This window comes from Mustela erminea, chromosome 1 (genome assembly GCF_009829155.1).
Source record: "Mustela erminea isolate mMusErm1 chromosome 1, mMusErm1.Pri, whole genome shotgun sequence".
Lineage (NCBI taxonomy): Eukaryota > Metazoa > Chordata > Mammalia > Carnivora > Mustelidae > Mustela > Mustela erminea.
The window spans coordinates 58,807,304-58,827,698 of NC_045614.1; the positions used below are offsets into that span (position 1 = coordinate 58,807,304).

The 20,395-nt window shown below is 55.9% G+C and overlaps 1 protein-coding gene across 7 annotated transcripts; it reads left to right on the forward strand.

The window, feature by feature from the left end:
* The first annotated feature begins 134 nt into the window (after positions 1 to 134).
* On the forward strand, positions 135 to 19,293 carry TPRA1 (transmembrane protein adipocyte associated 1). Of its 7 annotated transcripts, none has more exons than XM_032338746.1 (11): positions 135 to 507; positions 13,473 to 13,614; positions 13,750 to 13,882; positions 15,559 to 15,645; positions 15,747 to 15,819; positions 15,931 to 16,010; positions 16,537 to 16,647; positions 16,808 to 16,868; positions 17,042 to 17,144; positions 17,252 to 17,332; positions 18,612 to 19,293. In XM_032338746.1, exons 2-11 carry the CDS (start codon positions 13,490 to 13,492, stop codon positions 18,853 to 18,855), a joined length of 1,098 nt encoding a protein of 365 aa, XP_032194637.1. In that variant the 5' UTR covers positions 135 to 507; positions 13,473 to 13,489; the 3' UTR covers positions 18,856 to 19,293. The 7 variants fall into 7 exon arrangements, with proteins under 7 accessions (XP_032194637.1, XP_032194387.1, XP_032194305.1 ...); XM_032338496.1 differs by lacking the exon at positions 135 to 507 and adding an exon at positions 5,233 to 5,694; XM_032338414.1 differs by lacking the exon at positions 135 to 507 and adding an exon at positions 5,731 to 6,204.
* The last annotated feature ends 1,102 nt before the right edge of the window (positions 19,294 to 20,395 follow it).

Consider the following 20,395-nt stretch of genomic DNA (forward strand, 5'->3'; position numbering starts at 1 on the left):
CTCAGGAAACACTGCGTCATGACGTAAGCCTCATCTGCGTGCCCGGGGGGCGGGCCAGAGGAAGAGGCCCCGCCCACCCCTCCCAGGATCCCCCGCCCCTCCCTGCCTTGGCGCGCGAGTCGGGGAACCTCAGCGCGGCTTTGACCTCCAAGCCAGGGGGCGGTGGGGACCAGCCTCGCCTGCCGCCGGCGTGACCTCGCTCGCCCTGTGGCCTTTTTACAGAGGAGGCAGCTGAGGCCTGTTTTCTGAGGTCTCATCAGCCGCAGGTCTCTTTTAACTACTCCGGAAGCTCTCAGGCTGAATTCTTAGACCGCCCAAACAGCCCCAGGATTGTCGGCCACAGTTTGATATTCCAGTGGGAGCTGTTTTCACAGAGGAAAGCAGAGATGCAGAGGCGGTCCAGACAGAAAGAACGTCATTTGTAAAGATGGAGAGAGCCTGGCACAGCGGGGATCTCTGAGCAAGTCTGTAGTTTGGGTTAAACAGCTTGTGATGGAAATCCCTCAGGTTGCTCCTGGGTGGTGGTGGACTGACCCAAGCTGTGAGCTGTGGCGGCTGTTCTTTCTCCAACTACACCAGCACCTCAGGCTAGGGCAGGGCCCCTGGTGAGGAGGGTGGGGCTGGATGTCCGTCCGTCCCTGTACTTCTGTGCGGACCCAGCATCTCTGGATGGAATCCCGTGTAGGTGCGGGAGGGATCGTGAGCACTGGAAATATGCAAGAACATTTAGGAGATAGAATCTACTGGCGTTGGGTATTAAGGGCAAAAGGGCAGGAAGACATCCAGCAAGACACCAGGATTCTGACTCGGGAGAGGGGTGGATGATGGCACCACTTGAGATGGGGAGTGCAGGAGGGAAAGAGGAAAAGTTTGTATCCGACTGTGTTGTTTTGGGGGGAAAAAGGAGAAGTTTGTTTCTGGCTGTGTTAAACATGGGCCCTGAGTAGAGATATCCAGGAGGCCATTCAGTGTTCAGGTCTGGGGCTTGAGAGAGGGTTCAGGCAGTGGTTGTTGATCATTTGGAGAGTGGCGGGACCGCCCAGGGAGTGAGTGCAGTGAGAAGAGAAGGCCCAGAGAGGTTTTCCAGACTTGGGAAACCCTGGAAGACAGGAAGCACCAACGAAGGACTCTGGGCAGGAGATGGGATACTGAAAGCTGCTGAGGAGAAGCCAGAGAAGAGATCATGGGTGGGATTATATTAGTTATCTATTTCGGCATAGCAAATTATCCTGGAATCCAGCAACTTAAAACGATGACTGTGTATTATCTGAGTGTCTGTGGGTCCAGGATTTGGCTGTGGTTTAGCTGGGTGCGTCTGCCTCGAGATCTCTCACAGTGCTGGTAGATGGAGGGGTGTCTGGGTGGCTCAGTTGGTTAGGTTAGGTGACTGCCTTTGGCTCGGGTCGTGGTCCCAGTGTCTTGGGATGGAAACCCACATCCCCCCTGCTTGGCGGGGAGCCTGCTTCTCCCTCTCCTGCTCTCATTTCTTGTGCGCACACTCTCTCTCTCTGTCAAATAAATAGTAAAAAAATGAAATCTTTGTGGATAAAAAGATGGTAGATGAGGTCAGCAGGTGACAAGCTGCCAAGAGTCATGTTTGGTAGGGTTCAGGAACCACACTGGTGGCCCCGGCGAGAGCAGGTCTGTTCTGGGTCAGTGATGAACACCACACTGGAGTGGGTTAAGGAGGAAGGTGCTGGGAAGTAATAGGGGGTGAAGATGAACAACTCTGGGGAAGTTGGGCTATGGCAGAGCAGTAGTGACTGGAGTGGGATGTGAGGTCTCTGAGGAAGGGCTGTTTTTTGAGATGATACTTGGGCATGTTTACATACTAATGGGAGGAGGGTAGGAGAAATGGAAATGTGGAAGAGGGTTGGGGAAGCCTGTTATGGTCCCTGATGATCACCGTCTTTGGGTAATCTTTTGCCACACTGATCAACATCGATCTGTGTGACCAATAGCACGTGGCAGAAGTGACTGGATGTCATTTTGTCATTTTAAGCTATAAAAGGATTGTGGCTTTCTCTCCCTCTCTGTCTCCCTCTCTCCGTCAAATTACTCAGTCACGTGGAACCCAGCTGCCATGTCCTGAGGCCACACAGCCAGCCCTGTGAATATGCCCATGGAATGGAGAACTGGGGACCCCAGTGGGGAACTTCAGCCTGTGGCTTTCATCCTCAATATCTCCCTCTGGCTGCTCCTGGTCTAGGCACTGTATCCAATAAGGAGCCAACTCATCTCTGATTGAACTTGGCCTTTCCCCTTTGTCAGCTGGTCATGAGGGGCCTCCCAGTAGGTCATAGGTGTGAGTGAGGGAGAGGTGGCTGGTGTGACAGGGGCAGGTGATGTGGAGCTACAGTGGATCGCTTATAATCTGCTGGGTCCACCTGAATTTACAACTTAGCAAGCCCAATAGAACCCAGTTCATCAGGGACAGCCCTGGCCTCATGGTTACTTGATGTCCCCTAGTCATCTCCATGAGAAGCCAGCAGCCTAGTGGAATTTTTTTTTTTTAAGATTTTATTTATTTATTTGACACAGAGAGATCACAAGTAGGCAGAGAGGCAGACAGAGAGAGGGGGGAAAGCAGGCTCCCTGCTGAACAGAGAGCCCAAGGCGGGGCTTGTTCCCAGGACCCTGGGATCATGACTTGAGCTGAAGGCAAAGGCTTAACCCACTGAGCATCCAGGTGCCCCAGTGGAATTGCTTTTTGAATTTGTATATGATTTTTGGGTGTAGGTGGCCTGGCCTGCCTCTAGAGCCCTAGAGGTATACATTCTGGTTTTCCCACGAGGGCTTGCCATAAATGTACACAGCACATTTACCTGCCCTATATGGCCCTAATATTACAGAGTCCATGGTTCCTGTGACCTAGGGGACAGCCCCTTCCTGCTGTGAGCCTCACTCAAAGCTGAAAGCTTTTACATTGACCAGGGATGTATAATTCAGAGCAGAATTCTCAGGTGTAGAATATACTGCTTTCAGAACCCAAAGAGTGGGTTCTGGCATTGTGCCTCATTCCCTGCAATGGGGTGTGTGAGATGCAATCATTTGTCCTTTGGAAGGGACGTCCTGGTATGTCCTGGACCGCTAGACTCCACTGACGTGGCAAGACCCCATGTCTTCACAGGGCTTATCCTCCACCTTCTGGAGCACCTAGGTCTCATTGAGGTATTCATATACTTATTACTTCTCATTCAGCTGGCCAGAGTAGTAGGATATCATGGATACAGTAAACCAATGCAATGTTCTCTCAAATGTCCAGATGGCCAGGGCCCTTTGGACCATATTATGACAAAGGTGGTAGAGGGACCACTGGTCTGGGGCAAGACCGTGAATGTGAGCGGCTATCTTTCCCTGTAAATGTCAACACTTTCTGATACATATGGTCAGATCGCAGGCCCCTGCTGGGTGTCTGAGGCCATGCCAATGGATGCCGGTAAGGACACCAGCTCGGAAGTTGCAACTGAGGCTACTCCTTGATTGAGTCTATAGCAATCCACTGCCACTCTCTGTATTGTTTTAAGTTCAGACTGATTAATTCATTAGGGATATGATGGGGTTTACCCGCAACTCCATATGCTTTAGGTCGTCATGGATAGCACTCATCTCTGCATTTCCCCTGCTAGGTGATAATGTTTTTTGTACTTACTATCCTGGCTGAGGTGGATGGGTGGATGGGGACAAGTTTTAGGGTCTTTCACTGGACATTCACCTCTGGGAAACCTCAGAACTCAGACCTCAAAACTCTGGGAAAATTCAGCCTTGCTGGCTGCTCCTTTGTCCTCGATGATTACACAACAATTGCCCTGACTTTTCTTCTGACAGCTGAGGGCCATGTGTTGTTTCTGTTATTTGCAGATTTCCATTGCTTTCATGGAGTCTGGCCCTGTAGCAGCGATGGCCCAGAGAGCATGGCCACCCTTGAGCCCTGTGTAGGGCTTGAACTTGGGAGTCAGATCTTTGTTTCTCAAACCACCATTTCTTGAACTTCATTGACACCACACTTTGTCCTATATGTAGGGGATACTGCAGTGAATAAGACCGATTCTGCCCCGAAGGGGAGAGGATGAAATAGATACCCTCAGTTACACCACAGATGAAATCCCTACACATGAGGACCCAGACTCAGAGTACCGAATGCAGAATTGTCCATTGCAATAGTAATAGCAAATTCCCTGCCCTGGAAAGTCTGTACTGTGTTAAAACACACACACACACACACACACACACACACACAAGATGGAGGGTAGTCTTTTGGGCTGGTCACAGTTATTCCATTTCTTCTTCCTGGAACATGGTAGGAGGGACGTTTCCTGCCCCCTGGAGGTTAGGAGGGGCCTAGGACTTGTTTTTGCCAATTAAATGTGAATAGTGGTGATGCTCTTAGCTTCCTGGCAACTCTAGAAGTTGACCTTGGCTCCCCACACAGCCCTTTCAGGAAGGCAGGCATCAGCCTGGAGCATGGCCCCTCTTGGCACCTACAGAAACTGTGCACACTGAGCTGACCATGGTCCAGGCTGGGAAAGTCCCAGACTAACCGAATCCCAAACTGTAATGAGGTGGTGACTCCATCTCCTGTTTTAGAAGAATGGGGCCAATCTCATTCCAGCCCAACTGTGAAGCAGCTGTGTTATCACGGGGTGTGTGTCTTGGGGTTACTGTGATAAGTGGGTGTCTACAATATGCACCAGGCGCCAAGTCAGCCTCAGGATGTTGCAAGGAATGTGACAAACATGGTTTTGTCCTCATGACACTGACAATTCTAGTGGAGGGTGGCTGATGAACTAGGAAGCAAGTAAATGAATATAATCATGTTAGAGAGATGGTGCTTGGAAGGAAATAGAGGGGCATTATGTGACAGAGACTGCACAGTTACTTCAGCTAGGGAGTCAGGAAGGAGTCCTTGTCATGTGACAAGAAGCCAGCCCTATGGGACGGGTGCAAGAGAGGGAGGCAGGACAAGCTTCGGTATATTCAAAGAGAAACAGAAAGCACTGTGGGCTGGAGCATGCCGACTGAGGAGGGGAATGGGTGGGAGAGGAGGTCTCAGACGTGGGAGGGCCACGCAGGGCCAGCGTGAGGAGAGCCCGCCAAGAACACAGCATAGATATCAGAAGCGTAAGGATGGGGCAATCGCCGAAGGCTTCCCAGAGGAAGTTGCCAGAAGAACCGTCGAAGTTAGAGATGAGACGAGGAGCGGTTCAAACCCCTCGCGTCCAGACTCTGCCACTTCCTAGTTGTGTGCTTTGGGCAAGTTATTTAACGTCCCTAAGCCGCAGGTTCCTCCTTTGAAAAGGCGACTAATAACAACCACCCTGCAAGGTTGTGAAAATGAGTGCCTGAAACCCGGATGCCAGCGCGCTTTGATGGTGGACGTGGAGGCGGCGTGGCGTGCTGTGGAAGCGCGTCGTTCCGGGGGAGGGGTTGTCCCTACCCTTCCTTCCTCAGCCGGTGACCAAAGGTCACCCGGCCCGACAGCCGCTGCGGGGCGCCCGAGGCGGTGGCACGCGAGGGGGCGGTCCGCGGAGGCTCCTCCCTGGACGGTCGGGCCGCCGCCGGGCCCGGGAGGAGGAGCGCAGGCTGGAGCGAGAGGGTCCGTTGACAGCTGCTGACAGCTGGCAGGCGCGGGGGCCAAGAGGCGGCAGCGTCCTCGGCTCTCCGGTCCGCGATCCTGGCTGCCTTCAGGGCAAGGTACGCAGCAGCGTCCCTACCCCGGCGCTGCTTTCCTCCCCGGCAGTGCTAGCTTCCTGTCTCTTTAAGAGGTCAGCGGGTCGCCCCGCCTCTTAGGGATCTAATTGGCTTTTCCCGCGGCTTGCGCCCTCTTTTTGGTGGAGCTCCATTTCTATAGGCTACTGGGGTCTGGGGGCGGGCCTGAGTGCTATAAGTAGGGGCCGTGGCTGTTTTCGCAGTTTTGGCCCAACGAAAAGGTCGCTGCTGCTTTCCGGTCGCCGCTGCCCGGAGAGGCCGCTTGCTCTTTGGGGGCCGGTGGGCCCGGTGCGCTGACCGCGTTTCCCCTTTCCTGCCGGCCCCCCCTTTCTGCGGAGCCGGCTGCCAGCGGCTCTTGCGCGACGCTCCCTGGCCCCGCAGCCTGCCCCGGGCGCTGGAGGCCAGACTCCCGGGGCCGGCGCCTAGTCGGCGCTCTCTTTGGTGGCGAATGAGCGGCCCGGGCTGCCGGGCCTGAGCACGGCCCGGGGCCCTCAGGTAAGAAGGGAATCTTTTCCCGCCACACCTGGAGGGGGAGCCCCGTCGCCGCCCGTCCTGAAGCCCTACCGCGGGGCTGGGCGCCCCCTCCCTCTTTCGCGGCTGGGACCGCCACTGCAGGGACGCCCCCTGGCCTCCGCCGCACCTACAGCCCCTAGCCGGCAGGGAGCACCCAGAGCCCGGGTGCATCTAGTGACTACCCGCGACAGCTGCGGGAGAGCCGGGAGCTGACCAGGACCTCCACTGCCATCCCCACGGCTCGACCGGGGCCCACCTGTCGCCGCTCCTTCTTCCGGGAGTGACCCCTTCCCGCTCAGGGCGAAGCCTCAGAGGACCCCCTTGGAGAAGTTTCAGAGGGCCAAGGGGGCCCCTTGGGTGAGGACTCACAGGAAGAGGCGACGGGTAATGGGAAGGCCCGGAGGGGTAGGGGTGGCAGAGCGCTCGGTGAGGGGCAGTGAGCACACCTACAGCTAGCTGCGCAGGGCCAGGGCTGGCCAGCCAGCAGGGATGGTGGACCCAGTGGCTTGAGACTGTGCAGGAAGAGTCTAGAGTCAGTGGCCCTGCATTTGGGCCTGTGCCTCGGTCCACAGACAGGAGACAGGACCTGCCTCCAACTTTGCCATGGCCTTCAGCAGCCGGAAAGGGGCAGGAGGTGGTGGTTATGCAGCTAGGGCTGCTGTTGCAGCAGGGGCCTTCTGGGAAGCTCAGAAGTGCTGCGTCCATGGGACCAGGGGAAGGAGGGTGGAGGGGTACTTTGCTTTCTGCATCTGTGGTAGTGGTGGGGCTGAGGGTCTTCCCAGGTGATCCTTCTCCCACTCCCCTGGAAGGGCTTGGCTGCACTCTGCTGGAGGTTCATCTGTCCCCATCGTAACATTTTGTTGAGAACTGATTCTGTACCAGGGACTATTCTAGAGGATTGGGTCATGAGCACGCCTGGGGTGGGCAGCCAGTAAACACATCAGGACCCACTTCAGATGGAGGCCTCAGGGCGGCTAGCTGAGGGAGATGTGTTAAGGAGGGCTTTGAGGAGGTGGCCTGAATGATGAGACCGGCAGAAAGGCCAGAACAAGAGCCCCGAGGTAGGAGGAAGCTTAGCAGCTTGGAGAACAAGGTGGAAGCCAGGGGGCTGGAGGATGGAAGGCATGAGGCACGGCAGCAGGCAGGGGGCAAATCAGGAGGGGCTTCCCTTCGTCCTGGGGGCTCCTGCCTGGGCTCCTGGCAGTTTACCAAGAGTGGCCTGTCTGGAACAGCGTTCCCCTCCCCACACCTGCAAGCCTGAAGGATGAGGGGCTGGCGTCTGTCCTATGGAACCTTCTTAATCTGTTTTGTTTCCAGAGTTTAGATAATCTCGCCTGTCTGCTAAGGGTCAGAAGCACTGAGGGGGCATTGCAGCAACTACGAAGTATAGCCTCTCCCTTTTTGCTCAGGGCTTTCTGTCTTCTCTGGGGTTTTCCATCCAGTCCTGGTTAACCCCATTGCACAGATGAGAGACGGGAAAGCTGAAGCCCAGAGAAGGGAAGATCCTCTCCAGGGGTTCATTACCAGTCACTGTGTGACTGGAGCCGGTCCTGCCCCATAGGCTGGCCACAGAGGGAGGATGGAAAGGAGCTGGAGGCCCAAGTGGAGAGTGGGAAGATGGCCTCTGTAATGTTAACAAGGTCAGGAAAGTACCTCCCAGGTGGAAGAAACAGTCTGTTCCGGTTTCCCTGGTCCTGAAAGACCTGCATTTGCCTTAAGCCACTCAGCCTCCAGGAAACTCCTCTGCGAATTCCATCCCTCGAATCTGGGCTCTACTTCTTCTTGCCCTCAGCCAGCCTTCTCACCGTCTCCTGTCCCCTGTCCCATCTTCTGTCCCCCATTTCCTGAGCCTGCAGACCCCTTACTTCTCTGTCACCACCCAGGCTTCTGCTCCCAAGCCCTGGAGCTTGCCCAAGGTGTGGGGAGGAGAATATGGGGCCAGTGACTTAACCCTCTTGTGCCTCTCCTTTCCCCCTCTGTACAATGGGCACAAGAGTAGTTCCATCTCACGCAGAGGTGGTGTAATAGTTGAGACTGTCACTAAGTGTGTAAAGCATCTAGCCCTGTGTCTGAGGGTAGTGTGCATTGTTGTTTTATTTTTTATTGTTGCTTCAGTTATTTTACAAGCTTTGACACACAGTGATAATTCTGGTAAGGCCAACAGCCTCATAAGCCAACAGTGCTTCTTTGACCAGCAGAGAAAAGGCACCAGCTGGGATCATATTAGCAATGTGGGCCGTCATCCCCGCCCTTGGCCTGCTGCATCAGAATCTGCACGTTCATGACGTTCAGGTGTGAGAAGCGTAGCTCTAGAGCCCAGAGCCTTCCATCTATAGGTGGAGAAACTGGCTCCCAGAGACGGGCACTTGGCAAGTCACCACTTGGGGGCCTGGGCACTGGAAATAGACAACCTGGCAGGTAGCTGGGAGGCCCAGAGCTTTGTCCGAGGAGATAACAGAAGTACTTCCCTCGCAGCTGGGAGGGCTCAGGGAGTGTGTCTGCTGCAGCCACTGAGTCAGCAGGGGGCACTGGTGGAGCAGTCACCTTCCAAAGGGGCCCTTGCCCTCCAAGTGAATCCTTCTTCCCTTTACATCCCCCAACCCTTCCTCTTGGGAAAAAAAGGCAGCAGTTACCGAGGTGTGACCTTTCTTAGGCATTTACTTCTCTGTTCTTGTTTGATCCTCCTGACAACTTTGTTGGGAAGGTGTTATTTGTCCCTGTGACACGGGGAGAGGAGAAATGACTCACTCAAGGTCACACAGCCACATAATGGCTGAGCCAGAAGTGCAGCCCAAATCTGTCCAACTCCATAACCCATGTCAGCCAGAAGATTTTCCTTAGTGAATTAGAGACACCAGACTCAACTAGATGTAAGTAGAGAAGGGAATTTGTGGGATTTTATGCCTAAAAAGAGTGCAGGAGTAGTACTAGCTTCAGGTCTGGCTAGATCCAGGAGCTCATGTGAGGCTCTATCCCGGTATGGATTTCCATCTGCCTCTCAGCTCTGCATCCCTCTGTGTTGACGTTATTCTCAGGTGGGTACCCACATGTGGGGTCAGAGTGGTCCAGCTGTCTGGTACCATGACACTTGGAGCGGAAAGTATCTGTTCCTAGCAATGACAGCAAGTCCTGTGCTGATTCTCATTGGCCAGGACAGTGGAGTGTCCTGATAAGCCAGGCTTAGATCATGAGCACACTCCTTGGGCGTTGTGAAGGGCTTGAGTCAGCTGTCCCTCAATTTCATGGACAGAAACCTGGGGAGCTGAGGTTCCCCTGTCAGGAAAATGAGGGGCTGGACAGGCAAAACCAAGTGATGCTTCCCCCATCAGACTCTATCTGATTCTTCCTGCTGCTTGGCCCTGGTCATCCTCACGGGCTTTTTTTTTTTTTTTTTTGGGCCACAAGAGACCTCTCGGCTTCTCAGCAGTTCCTGGGTGCTTCGCTTGCCCTCTGGGGCCTGCCTCTCCTAGGACTGCTTGACACCCCGTCCTAGGCCAGAGCTGGTGTTGGGTTGCTGGGACCTGAAGTTTGCTCCACAGAGAATGGTGAGGGGCGCAGGGGGAGGTGGAATCTGTCTCCTTCAACTCGGGTCACTTATCAGTCATCCTCCCAGGTCACAGAAGTCTTGCGGGGAGTGGCACACCCCATGCTCAGCATGGCCACGTTCACACAGCAGACCCTCAAGGGCCCCATGCAGGTGCCAAGAAAGGGCTTTCCTCCTGGAGGGTGTCTGACTGTCAGCGAGGAGAATGTTTCTTGGGAGACTTGCCCCATATTTCATCACCTGCCATTGCCTAAACTTGGCACCAGCAAGGAGAATGCCCCTCCACACGTGGACCAGAGTCTCCCTTCGGGGCACTGTTGGCAAAGGGAAAGACGATCATTCATTTGGTGGGCTGTCCCACGTGTTGCAGGACATGTGGCAGCCTTGGACCCTGTCCACGAAAAATCGTAGCACCCCACCCCCTCCATCCCCTTGTCAACCTGGAGAACTCCTGTGTGCTACTGAGGTGTCCAGTTCTGTTCCACACTGCCCCTTCCCAAGGCCATTAGCTTACTGTTGTTAAGATTTAGCTTCTGGCCCAGGGGCAGGGTCCCTGCCTATGCAGCAGGGCATCACGGAGGGGTCCTGGAATAAAATTGCACCTTGATAGCTGGGGAGAAGGGGGCCGTGTTTGGTGGGGACACGTTAGCAGCATTGGGCTAACTGGTATAAAATACCCAGTAGCCAGGCCAGAAGTCACCAGTTCTTGCTCTCTTCCCGCATTCCCTCGGGGTCTGTGGGCTGCTCATGTTGGCTGACCCTCCCAGGGGTATCCCAGATCCCTCCACTCCACTCCCACCGCAGCCACTGGTCGAGCCACCATCCTCCTGTCTGCACTGGTACAGTGGCTCCTTGCCTCCCTGCCTCCCTCCCCCGGTTCCATTCCATGTTCCTTGGCATTCTGAGGGATCCTCTCCATGTGGACATGGGACCCTCTCACCTGCCTTTGTAACACCCTTCTCATTGCATTCAGACTGCAGTCACAGTGTAGGTGGCCATATGGTCCTGTGTGACCTGGCCCTGCCGGCCTTTCTAATCTCCCCACCACCCACACTGGCCCGCTTCTTGCCCTTTGACCAGGCCAAGCCTGTTTGTACCTCATGGCATTTGCTTTCACTGTTCTCTCCCAGGTGTGCTTTTTGTCCATATTTTCCCAAGTCTGGTTCCTTCTCAATTATTTAGATCTAGTGCAAATGTCAGCTTGTCTGACAACCCAGTCCAAAGCAGTACCTCTTCATATTCATTGGGATTCTGGCTTAGCTGTTGAAACAAAGGTCAGGAAACAAGACAGTAGATTATTCCTGCGTATTGCGTGATGGTCTGTGTTCAAGCTGTCCAAGATATGCCTGGAGGCATGTTGGTCTGGGACCCAGACACTTTTTCTCTTTTCTCTCTTGTTCTCAATACATGGTTTCAGTTTTGCGGTCTAAGGTGGCTGCTGTTGCTCCTGCCACCACATCCCTATTCCAGGCAATAGGAAAGGAGATTGCTTGGCCTAAAATGGACCACTCATTAAATTAACTACTCAATAAAACTTGGTCATGAGGCCATACGGTGGCAATGGAAGCTCGGAAAATAGCCATCATCCTGGGAAGCCATATGTAAGGTAAAATCCATGGGCCCCAGTACTAAAGGGTAGGAGTGGGTATTGAGGACCCTGGTAGTCTCTACTGTGTCACGCATTCATTGTTTGGTCCCACTCCTCCGTTAACATGGTTTTCATGCTGGCTGCCTGGCTGGTGGAAGAATGCATGAAGAATGCATCCTTTCTTTGGACCTACTATGTGTGTTGGGCATATGTTCTTTTTCCCTGTTGGTTTGGCCTCAAGTTGCAGGTGGGGATGTGACCCCAGAGCCAGAGACTGGCCTGTTGAGGAGAAGGACGGAGGAGTTGGTGCCCCAGGTCTCCGCCCATCTGCTTTGGTCTCCTGTCCCTTTCAGCCAGAGGCAGCGCTTGTGTTCCGTGGCTTGAAACAGTAGCTGGGAGGCCCTGTGTCCCCTGCAGCCCTCACCCCGGGCCTCTTGGTGCTCAGGGGTAGCCTTAGTGACAGCACAGACATGGGTGCCCATGGCATTTGAGGGGTAGCTTTAGTGACAGCATAGACATGGGTGCCCATGGCATTTGAGGGCATTTGCCCATGGCAACAGGGTGCAAGGACCCAGCGACCCGGCCTGCTCCTTGCTGAATGGGAGACCTGTGCTGTTAGAGTGTGAACAGAATACCTCTTTCTAATTTTTTTAAAACTTACTGACGTGTAAATCAGTATTAGAAAAGTCGCAGACCATAGACTCAATGAATTTTGCCACAGTGAGCACACCTGTGTTACCCACCCCCCCACCACCACCATCAAGCACTAGAAGCTGGAATCCCCCCCCCGCCCCCACTATGCCCTCCATCCTCCACAAAGGTGACCCTCACCTGGGTCGGTGTGTGGCTCAGGCCGCACACATGCACTCGTAGCTAGCCCCACTTGGCCCCATACCCATGAGGCCCTGTCATGTCGCCGACATAGGAGTGGCCTGTTCTTTCTCTTTCTGTTCTGCTTGTATGAGTGGCACCACGTACGTGTGCGTACTGCTGAGGGCAGGCATCTGGGCCATTGCTAGCCCTGGGCAGTTACAATGTACCCAGAAGTGGAGATTCCAGGTCATAAGGCTTCATCTCTTCTGGTCATTATTTTTAACACTGGTGTCTGTTATGTCCTGATGCCCAGGCCACGGCAGGCTTGCCTGCCCTGCACCCCCCTGAGTTCCCCAAGGAAGTCCCTGTTGCTGTCACTGTGGACCCAGCTCTGGTCCAGTCCCTGAGAGTCCAGCGACCTGGGAGCCTGTCTGGTCCAGGGGGCTCCTAAGGCCCCACACCACCAGCTCTCCTGTCTTCAAGGCTGGACTCTTCACCTCTCATTCAGAGGCTCTTGGATGTGGGTTCCCCTGCTGGCTCCCATGTCTCCTGGCATCCCCCCCATCATTGCCTTTGCAGACACAGCTCCCTCTGCCAGGGAGGGCCCCTTATGCCATGTCTCTCCTCCCCCTTTCCACTTGGAGACCTCCTGTGCATCTTCCTGGCACAATGCATGTCCCCCTAATTTGTGTCTCCCTTTCCAGGGAGGCAGCAGAGGATGGCAAGGGGTGTGGTCTGCCTGAGGTGCACACGGTGCCCCACTCTGGCGCTCAGTGGCTGCGGGATTGCAAACCGTCAGTACCCCGCCTTCCTCCAATGGGCTGTGTGCGGAGGACTCTGAGGACTGCGTGCATGCGGGCTGTAGGGGGCGCTAGATCTCACTTCAGTGCCCACCACAGCCTCCCAGGGTGGACGCTGTCGTTAGTCCGGTTCCAAGGACACAGGGACCTTGCCCCTCTGCTCCCTGTCTATCTCCCAGACCCCCAGGGTCAGGGGGAGGAGCTGGGGTCATGCCGAGTAGCCGCCTTTTTTGTGCCTGGCACAGAGGAAGGCTCAGTCACTGGGAGTGGCCTTTACTGTGTGTGGGTCATGAGACAGAGGCCAAGGTAGCCGACTGGGCCCCTGTCCGGGTCTTGTGTTGTGGCATGTGGGGGAGCCACACCTCAACTTCTGCCTGGTCAGGGGGAGAGTGGTCCACCAGCCCATGGTAGGTAACCACTCTTGGGATCTACTGGGAACCTGATACCAGAGACGCAAGGCCACACAGCCGCTGCGCTACTAACGTGGGGGCTCTGACTCCCCCAGGGCCGGCTGCTGGCAGAATGGACATCCTGGAAGAGGTGATTTGGGCCAACGGGAGCACAGCCTTGCCCCCACCCGTGGCACCCAACATCAGCGTGCCACATCGCTGTCTGCTGCTGCTCTACAAGGATATCGGAACCTCCAGGTGAGGCAGGCTATGGCCCTGAGTGGGTTTCCCCTGTGCGCAGCATGCATGGGTGTGGTGTGTGTGATGGGGGCGGGGACGGGGGATTGCAGACAGAACCTTACCAGGTGGCTGGCTTCTGTCCCCATCTGCCAGGGTCCGGTACTGGGACCTCTTGCTGCTCATCCCCAATGTGCTCTTCTTCATCTTCCTGCTCTGGAAGCTTCCGTTTGCTCGGGCCAAGATCCGTGTCACCTCCAGCCCCATTTTTATCACCTTCTATATCCTGGTGAGTTCACTCCCGACGGGTGACAGAAAAACCTAACTCCAATGGGCGTAGGTGAAAAGGGGAATTGAACCCTCCCTTGCCGGTGTCCAAATTAGCTAAGAGCAGCTGTAAGCTGATATCCTGTCTCTCTGCCCATGCCAATGGAAGAGGACCGCTTTCCTGGTGGTGCTAGTATAGACCTGGGACTCCCTCTGACTGGCCTGCCTTGGATCCCCTGTTGGTCACTGAGCCAATCTCTGTGACTAGCAGGAAAGGGGCACTCGGGGGCTGGGAGGGTGGCGTCAACTCAGCCAGGCCATGTGCACTGCAGAGGGTGGTGGCCCTTGGAGGAAAATTGGGGAGCCGTTTGTAGAAGGCAGGGGAAGAGATGCTCGCAGACAGAACACCCACTGCTGCCTCCATGAAGCAGTACCAGGGGACTCAGTGCTGCCCCTGCCCTCGTATTCCTGGGGACTTCTTTCTAGAGAGCTCAGGAGACAGTGAGCATTGGCTCAGGCAGATTGCCTCCAGGCCCCAGCTGTGCCAAATGACCCTGGACTGGTGGCTTGGCCTCTCTGTTCCTCGGTGCCCTCCTTCCCATATCATGTGTGCTGGGCCTGCTTTAGCCTGCGGCACCAAGGAAGACCACACCCTTAGTCCTAGCCCACTGGCAGCCAGCCATACAGTAGGCACACAGCATTTGGCTGCTTCTACAGCCTGTCCTCTTGAGTGGTGTCAGCCTCCCCGAGAGTTCCACACGGGGTTCGTGGCACAAAGGACAGACTGTGTATGTATCTGGACTCTTGTGTTTGCATGTATCAGAAAACCAAAGTGAAACTCATGGAAGCTGGAGGGAATGTATTGATGGAGAAACTGACAAGTCCCGGGGCTTCAGACTGGCTGGATTCAGGGGCTCCATAAGACTGTGGGGGCACAGTCTTAGTCTCCCTCTCAGCTGGGGTCTCTCTGGTGGCCTTGTCAGCAGTCTTGCACTCATGGAGCCAGGCAGCCCAGCAGCTCCGGACTTACAACCTGCTCCCCACCAACCCCCCTGCCCCACCAGCTTCCTTTCCAATGGCTGCACCTGGTGTTCTAGCTGTGCCTGTCACTAGACTCCCTTGGGTCTCACCCCAACCCCAAATCAGGGCAGCAGTGTTCCCCAGGGTCTCTGAGGTCTCTTCCCTGCAGCCTCCTCTCCTCCATGGCTGGGTATTAAAAGTGCTAATATGATGGCACTGAAGGAAAATATGTACCCAGCCCTTACCGGCTACCAGGCTCGCTTCCGCTACATCGATTTACCCATTTGCTCCTCAGAGCCATCAAATACAGTAGGTCCTGGTTTCACCCCAGTTCGTAGATGAGGAAACTGAGGCACGAAGGTGCAGGTCCTTGGCTGAGGTCACAGAGGCAGGAAGCAGCAGGGCTGGCATTCAAGCCTGGCTGTGGGGCTCTACCATGTCACCCCATTAGCCATTCTAAGAGGCTGCCGGTATAGCCAGGAAACTGAGGCCGGAGAGGGAAAGGCCAGGTGGAGGTTACTGGCCATGGAGGGTCACCCCACCTCCCTGCATCCCACTCCTGACTCTGAGTTTGGAATCCTTCCGTTCTCAGAGAATCTGAGGCTCCTGCGATGCACTGTGCCTCGCATTGGTCTCATTCCCTGACCCCATCATAGCATCCCCACTCTTGCCTACCAGGTGTTTGTGGTGGCGCTGGTGGGCATTGCCCGAGCCGTGGTGTCCATGACGGTTAGCACCTCGGATGCTGCAACTGTTGCTGATAAGGTGTGGCTGGGCCTGCTGACAAGGGTGAGGGGGTGGTGTGGGGCGCTGGGGAGAGGGGTGACTGGGCCCCCAGGCTGACACTCTGCCCACTCTGTGTCCAGATCCTGTGGGAGATTACCCGCTTCTTCCTGTTGGCCATCGAGCTGAGTGTGGTCATCCTGGGCCTTGCCTTTGGTGCGTGTGCTGCTGGGGCCAGCGCTCTCCCTGTCCCTCCCTAGCGGGCACTGACCCCACCACAGTCTCCCACGGCTGGCTCTGTCTCCCTGACCAGCACGTTTCTTCCAGGTCACCTGGAGAGCAAGTCAAGCATCAAACGGGTGCTGGCCATCACCACGGTGCTGTCCCTGGCCTACTCGGTCACCCAGGTAAAGGGGGAGGTAGGGGGCAGGGGCAGCTAGGGGGGCTCCCTGGAGGAGGCCAGGGGTCACTGAGGGCCGAGCATCCTCTGCTCCCTGGCTCTGGGTCCAGGTTTGAATTACCTAGGGTGCTTGTTAACAAGGCAGGTTCTGACCCCCCACCGACCATTCTAGTCTAGTAGCCTGGGGTGGGGGTGGGGAGGATGCCTGGAACTGCCGTTGTCACAGCAGCCCAGGTTCCCTAACATACAGGTTTGCAGACCACACTGAGAGCTGTACATCTAGAGACTCCTTCCTTAGAGTTGGCAGTGGCTACCTCCTGTCGAGCTCAGTTCCCTGCTCCACGGCAAGGGCCTCCTCTGGGTGTTGGAGCCAAGTGGGTAGGGAGTAGAGCGAGGCCACGAGCAGTCTGGAGCAGGCCCGGCCAGGGAGCTGAGCTTGCTGTGGTGGAGAGCTCTTGAGTGCTTTGTATTAGGGAGACCCCAGGATTTCTGGGTGGTAGGAGACTGAGGCCATCCCCTGCCTGCCCCTGCAGGGGACTCTGGAAATCCTGTACCCTGACGCCCACCTGTCGGCCGAGGACTTCAACATCTACGGGCATGGGGGCCGCCAGTTCTGGCTGGTCAGCTCCTGCTTCTTCTTCCTGGTGAGGTGGAGAGGACCCCTCCCCCTTTCTGGGCCTGGCACCCTGGGGGTGGCTACATAGTTCTCAGAGCCTGAGGCAGGGGTCTGGATGTCTTGGTCCCCGGCTTAGCTCTGGGCTTGGTGTCCCCAGCATCCTTCTCAGCCGTGCTCTGTCTCTGCAGGTCTACTCTCTGGTAGTCGTGCTCCCCAAGACCCCACTGAAGGAGCGCATCTCCCTGCCTTGTAAGCAGCCAGTGGGTGGCTCTGGGTCGGTGCTGGGTGCAGGGGAGGGTCTTCTGCTGGAGAGCCCTTGGTGAGAGGGAGGGGTCTTCTTGGCGGCCCAGAAGGGCCTCAGGTGACTACTGGGGATGAAGGGTGGAGGCAAGGGCAGGGTCTCACGGTCCCCAACCCCCCAGCACGAAGGAGCTTCTATGTGTACGCGGGCATCCTGGCCTTACTCAACCTGCTACAGGGGCTGGGAAGTGCGCTGCTCTGTGCGGACATCATCGAGGGGCTCTGGTAGGTGGGGCGGGGTGGGACTGGGAGCGGTGGGCAGGGGGAAGCTAAGCCCAGGTCCCATTCAGAGAAGGCCCCTCCCTGATCCGCTCCTCCTGCCCCGCCCCCAGCTGTGTAGATGCCACCACATTTCTCTACTTCAGCTTCTTTGCGCCCCTCATCTACGTGGCCTTCCTGCGAGGCTTCTTTGGGTGAGTTTTTCCACCGGGATGGGGCGGGCGTGGCGCAGGCAGGGGGCGTGGGAAGTGGTGGGGGTTGGTAGCTGGTGCCCTGCTCACCACCCAGCGGCTGGTGGTTTGAGGGCCATGGGCGCCCCCGCGTGGCTGCCTGCAGAACTGTGCCTCCAGCTCCTTGCGCATGCGCATCATCCGCTTCAGGGTCCCCCGGCTCCCTACTCCCACCCAGTTCAGGCACTGGGAAGGATGAGACAGATGGTGTGTATATGTCTGTACCCACGCGTGCATACACACATATATGCATATGCATACATGCATATACACATTCTATATGCAACACACACAGGCATATACACTTTCCCCACAAGAGAGTGTCTATGTGCAGTGTTCTACACTTGCTTGCTTTTCATTTTAGAAGACTCCGCTCACTCTTTCAGCAAGCATTCACTGAGCACCTATTAGATGTTGGGCACTGCTGCAGCTGCCACGTTCTGACAGGGAACAAAGAAGACAAATCACCACGCTCCTGGATGCTCACTGGGAGTGGCTGGGAAGGGGAGCAGGATTGCAGGAGGCTGGTGTGGAGTGGATAATGGGGGAGGTGCACGTAGGTGCCTGTTTGTGTTTGGATGCCTGTCAGGGAGACAGGATGCTAAGGACATGGGGGATTGATGGTTGGATCCTGGGCCTCTGATGTGGTAGAAAAGCTGGATCTGAAGAGGTGGCGGGGGACTGGAGGGGGGTGGGCAAGGCATCAGAGGAGGGATGAGAGGGGTTGGATTGGCTCTCATCAGCCCAGCCCTGATCTGTGTGGGACCTTGCACACGCATTTATCTCCCTGGCCTTGGGCTTCTTTTTGTAAATTGGGTACAGCTCTTCCCTGTCAGAGTTACCCTGAGCATTGAGGGACCCCCTTCCACCTGCCCTCTCCCTGCTCAGCAACATGGCCCAGGAGAGCACCAAGTAGGTGGTCATAAAAGCTGCCATGGTGGAGGTTGCCACTGGTGTTTGCTGAGCCCCTCGGGCCAGAATTTACCTTTGTTTACCCTTTGCTAAGAGCCTTTTGAGATCAGAGTTGTACCCATTTTACAGTGAGAAACAGGCAAGTGAGAAACGTGTCCTTGTCCAAGCTCACACATAGGCTGAGTTTTAAAACAGGTCCCATTGGACTCCAGAGTCCAAGCTTTGGGGACCTCCTGGGGCTGCCATTGGACAGCAAGGCTTACTGTTTGGAGAAGGAGGCCTCTCCTGACCACACAGTAGGGCTCTACCACCCCTCTCTCCTCCTCACCAGCTCGGAGCCCAAGATCCTCTTCTCCTACAAATGCCAAGTAGATGAGACGGAAGAACCAGATGTGCACCTGCCCCAGCCCTACGCTGTGGCCCGGCGGGAAGGCCTGGAGGCGGCAGGAGCCGCCAGCACGCAGTTTGACTCAGCCGGTGGGGTGGCCTACCTGGATGACATCGCTTCCATGCCCTGCCACACGGGTAGCATCAACAGCACAGACAGTGAGCGCTGGAAGGCCATCAATGCCTGAGTATGGCCACCGTGGCCCAGAAGGCCTAGTGGGGCCCATGGAGGGCAGGTTGGAGAGAAGACTAGGGAGTGCCAAGTCCCTGGTGGGGAGGAGGACGAGGTCATGGGACCTTGTGTGGGCAGCAGCCCCAGGCAGGCCCTGTCTCGCCCTCTGTGCCCCCAGTTGCTTTTGGCCACCTCTGCTCTAGCTGGGGGCTGCCTCCCCCTCCCACCTGCTCTCTCCCTGTTCCGCTGGCCCAGACTCTGATCTCTCAGGGGCAGGTCTGGCTGGCTGGGGGCACCTCCTTTCTCCAAAGCCTGGGCACCAGGACCAGTCTGGCTCTTCTCATCCCTCTGCCTCTTCCCCATTGCGCTTTGGCCTCCTCAAAGCCCACTCCGGCAGGTGGACAGAAGTGTGTATATTTTCTGGATCTATTTTTTAATAAAAAAACAAAAGGAACAGAAGGTGTCGCTGTAGAGGTTCCTCTTAGGAGCCCGAGGGCTGGGGTGAGACCCTGTGATGATCAGAGGTCCTGGCAGGTCCTTCTGTGTCCCAACGCCTGGGAGGCTCTGGGTTCCTTCATTTGTTCAATGGAGGAACACTGGCCAGTGCTCAGGCCCTGGACTGGCTGCTGGAGAAGTGGAGGACAGTCGGATCCCAGTGCCCCATATCTCGGGTCCCCATCCGAGCAGACAAGAGGATCGTGGAAAGGGAAACATGGTTCTGTGAGCTGCCGTTTCCCAACCCTGTTGGGGAGCGTGGGGTTTGGAGTACGCCCTGCAGGTCCTGTCCTTTCTTTGCACCTTCTGCTCTGCTCTCCTGGACTGGCTGCTTCCCCTCCCCTAGCTTCAGCTCACCATCTGTGAAATGGGGATAAAGAAGCCTGTGTTGCAAGGCCTGCTGTAAGGATTACCAACACAGGTTGTGATTGTGGGGCCAAAATGCCATGCTCCCCAGGATCCGGGACAGAAAGCTGGCCAGGAGTGGGCCAGGAGGTTCCTCCTCAGAGCTTTCTTAGAAGCCTGCTGGGCATTCCAAGCAGGGCACATATTGGGGGCCGGGTAGAGAGGCCTGGACAGGCCAGTGCCATCTGAGAAGCCAGAGTGACAGCCTGGGTTTGCTCAGTGCAATGCCTGAGCAAACAGCCCTGTCAACAGAGAGGCACCCATAGACAAAAAGAGGCTTGAAGCCTACTGCCCATCTTAAAATTTGTTTTTTAATAGGTAACATGCATAAGAAAAGTTCACCCTGTGCAGGTAGGTGCACAGTGGAGCATGAATCTCCTCCCCGCCCTGGCCTCACTTTCCCTGTCCCCTGCCCCAGAAGCACTGCCAAGGCCAGGGGCTTTGCTGCTGGCTGGAGGTTCCTGTGTGTGTTCACACTTGTGTATGCGCTTTACCCTGTTCTGGGAATGTAGATGTTCTGTCTTTCTGTTCTTCACTTGACACTTGATCTCGGGATCCTTCATGTCAGGTGGCAGGGTGGTTTTTGTTCCTGATACATTTTGCGACAGTAGACAACTCAGTGACAAACATCCTTTCAAATATGCTTTCAGTAACTC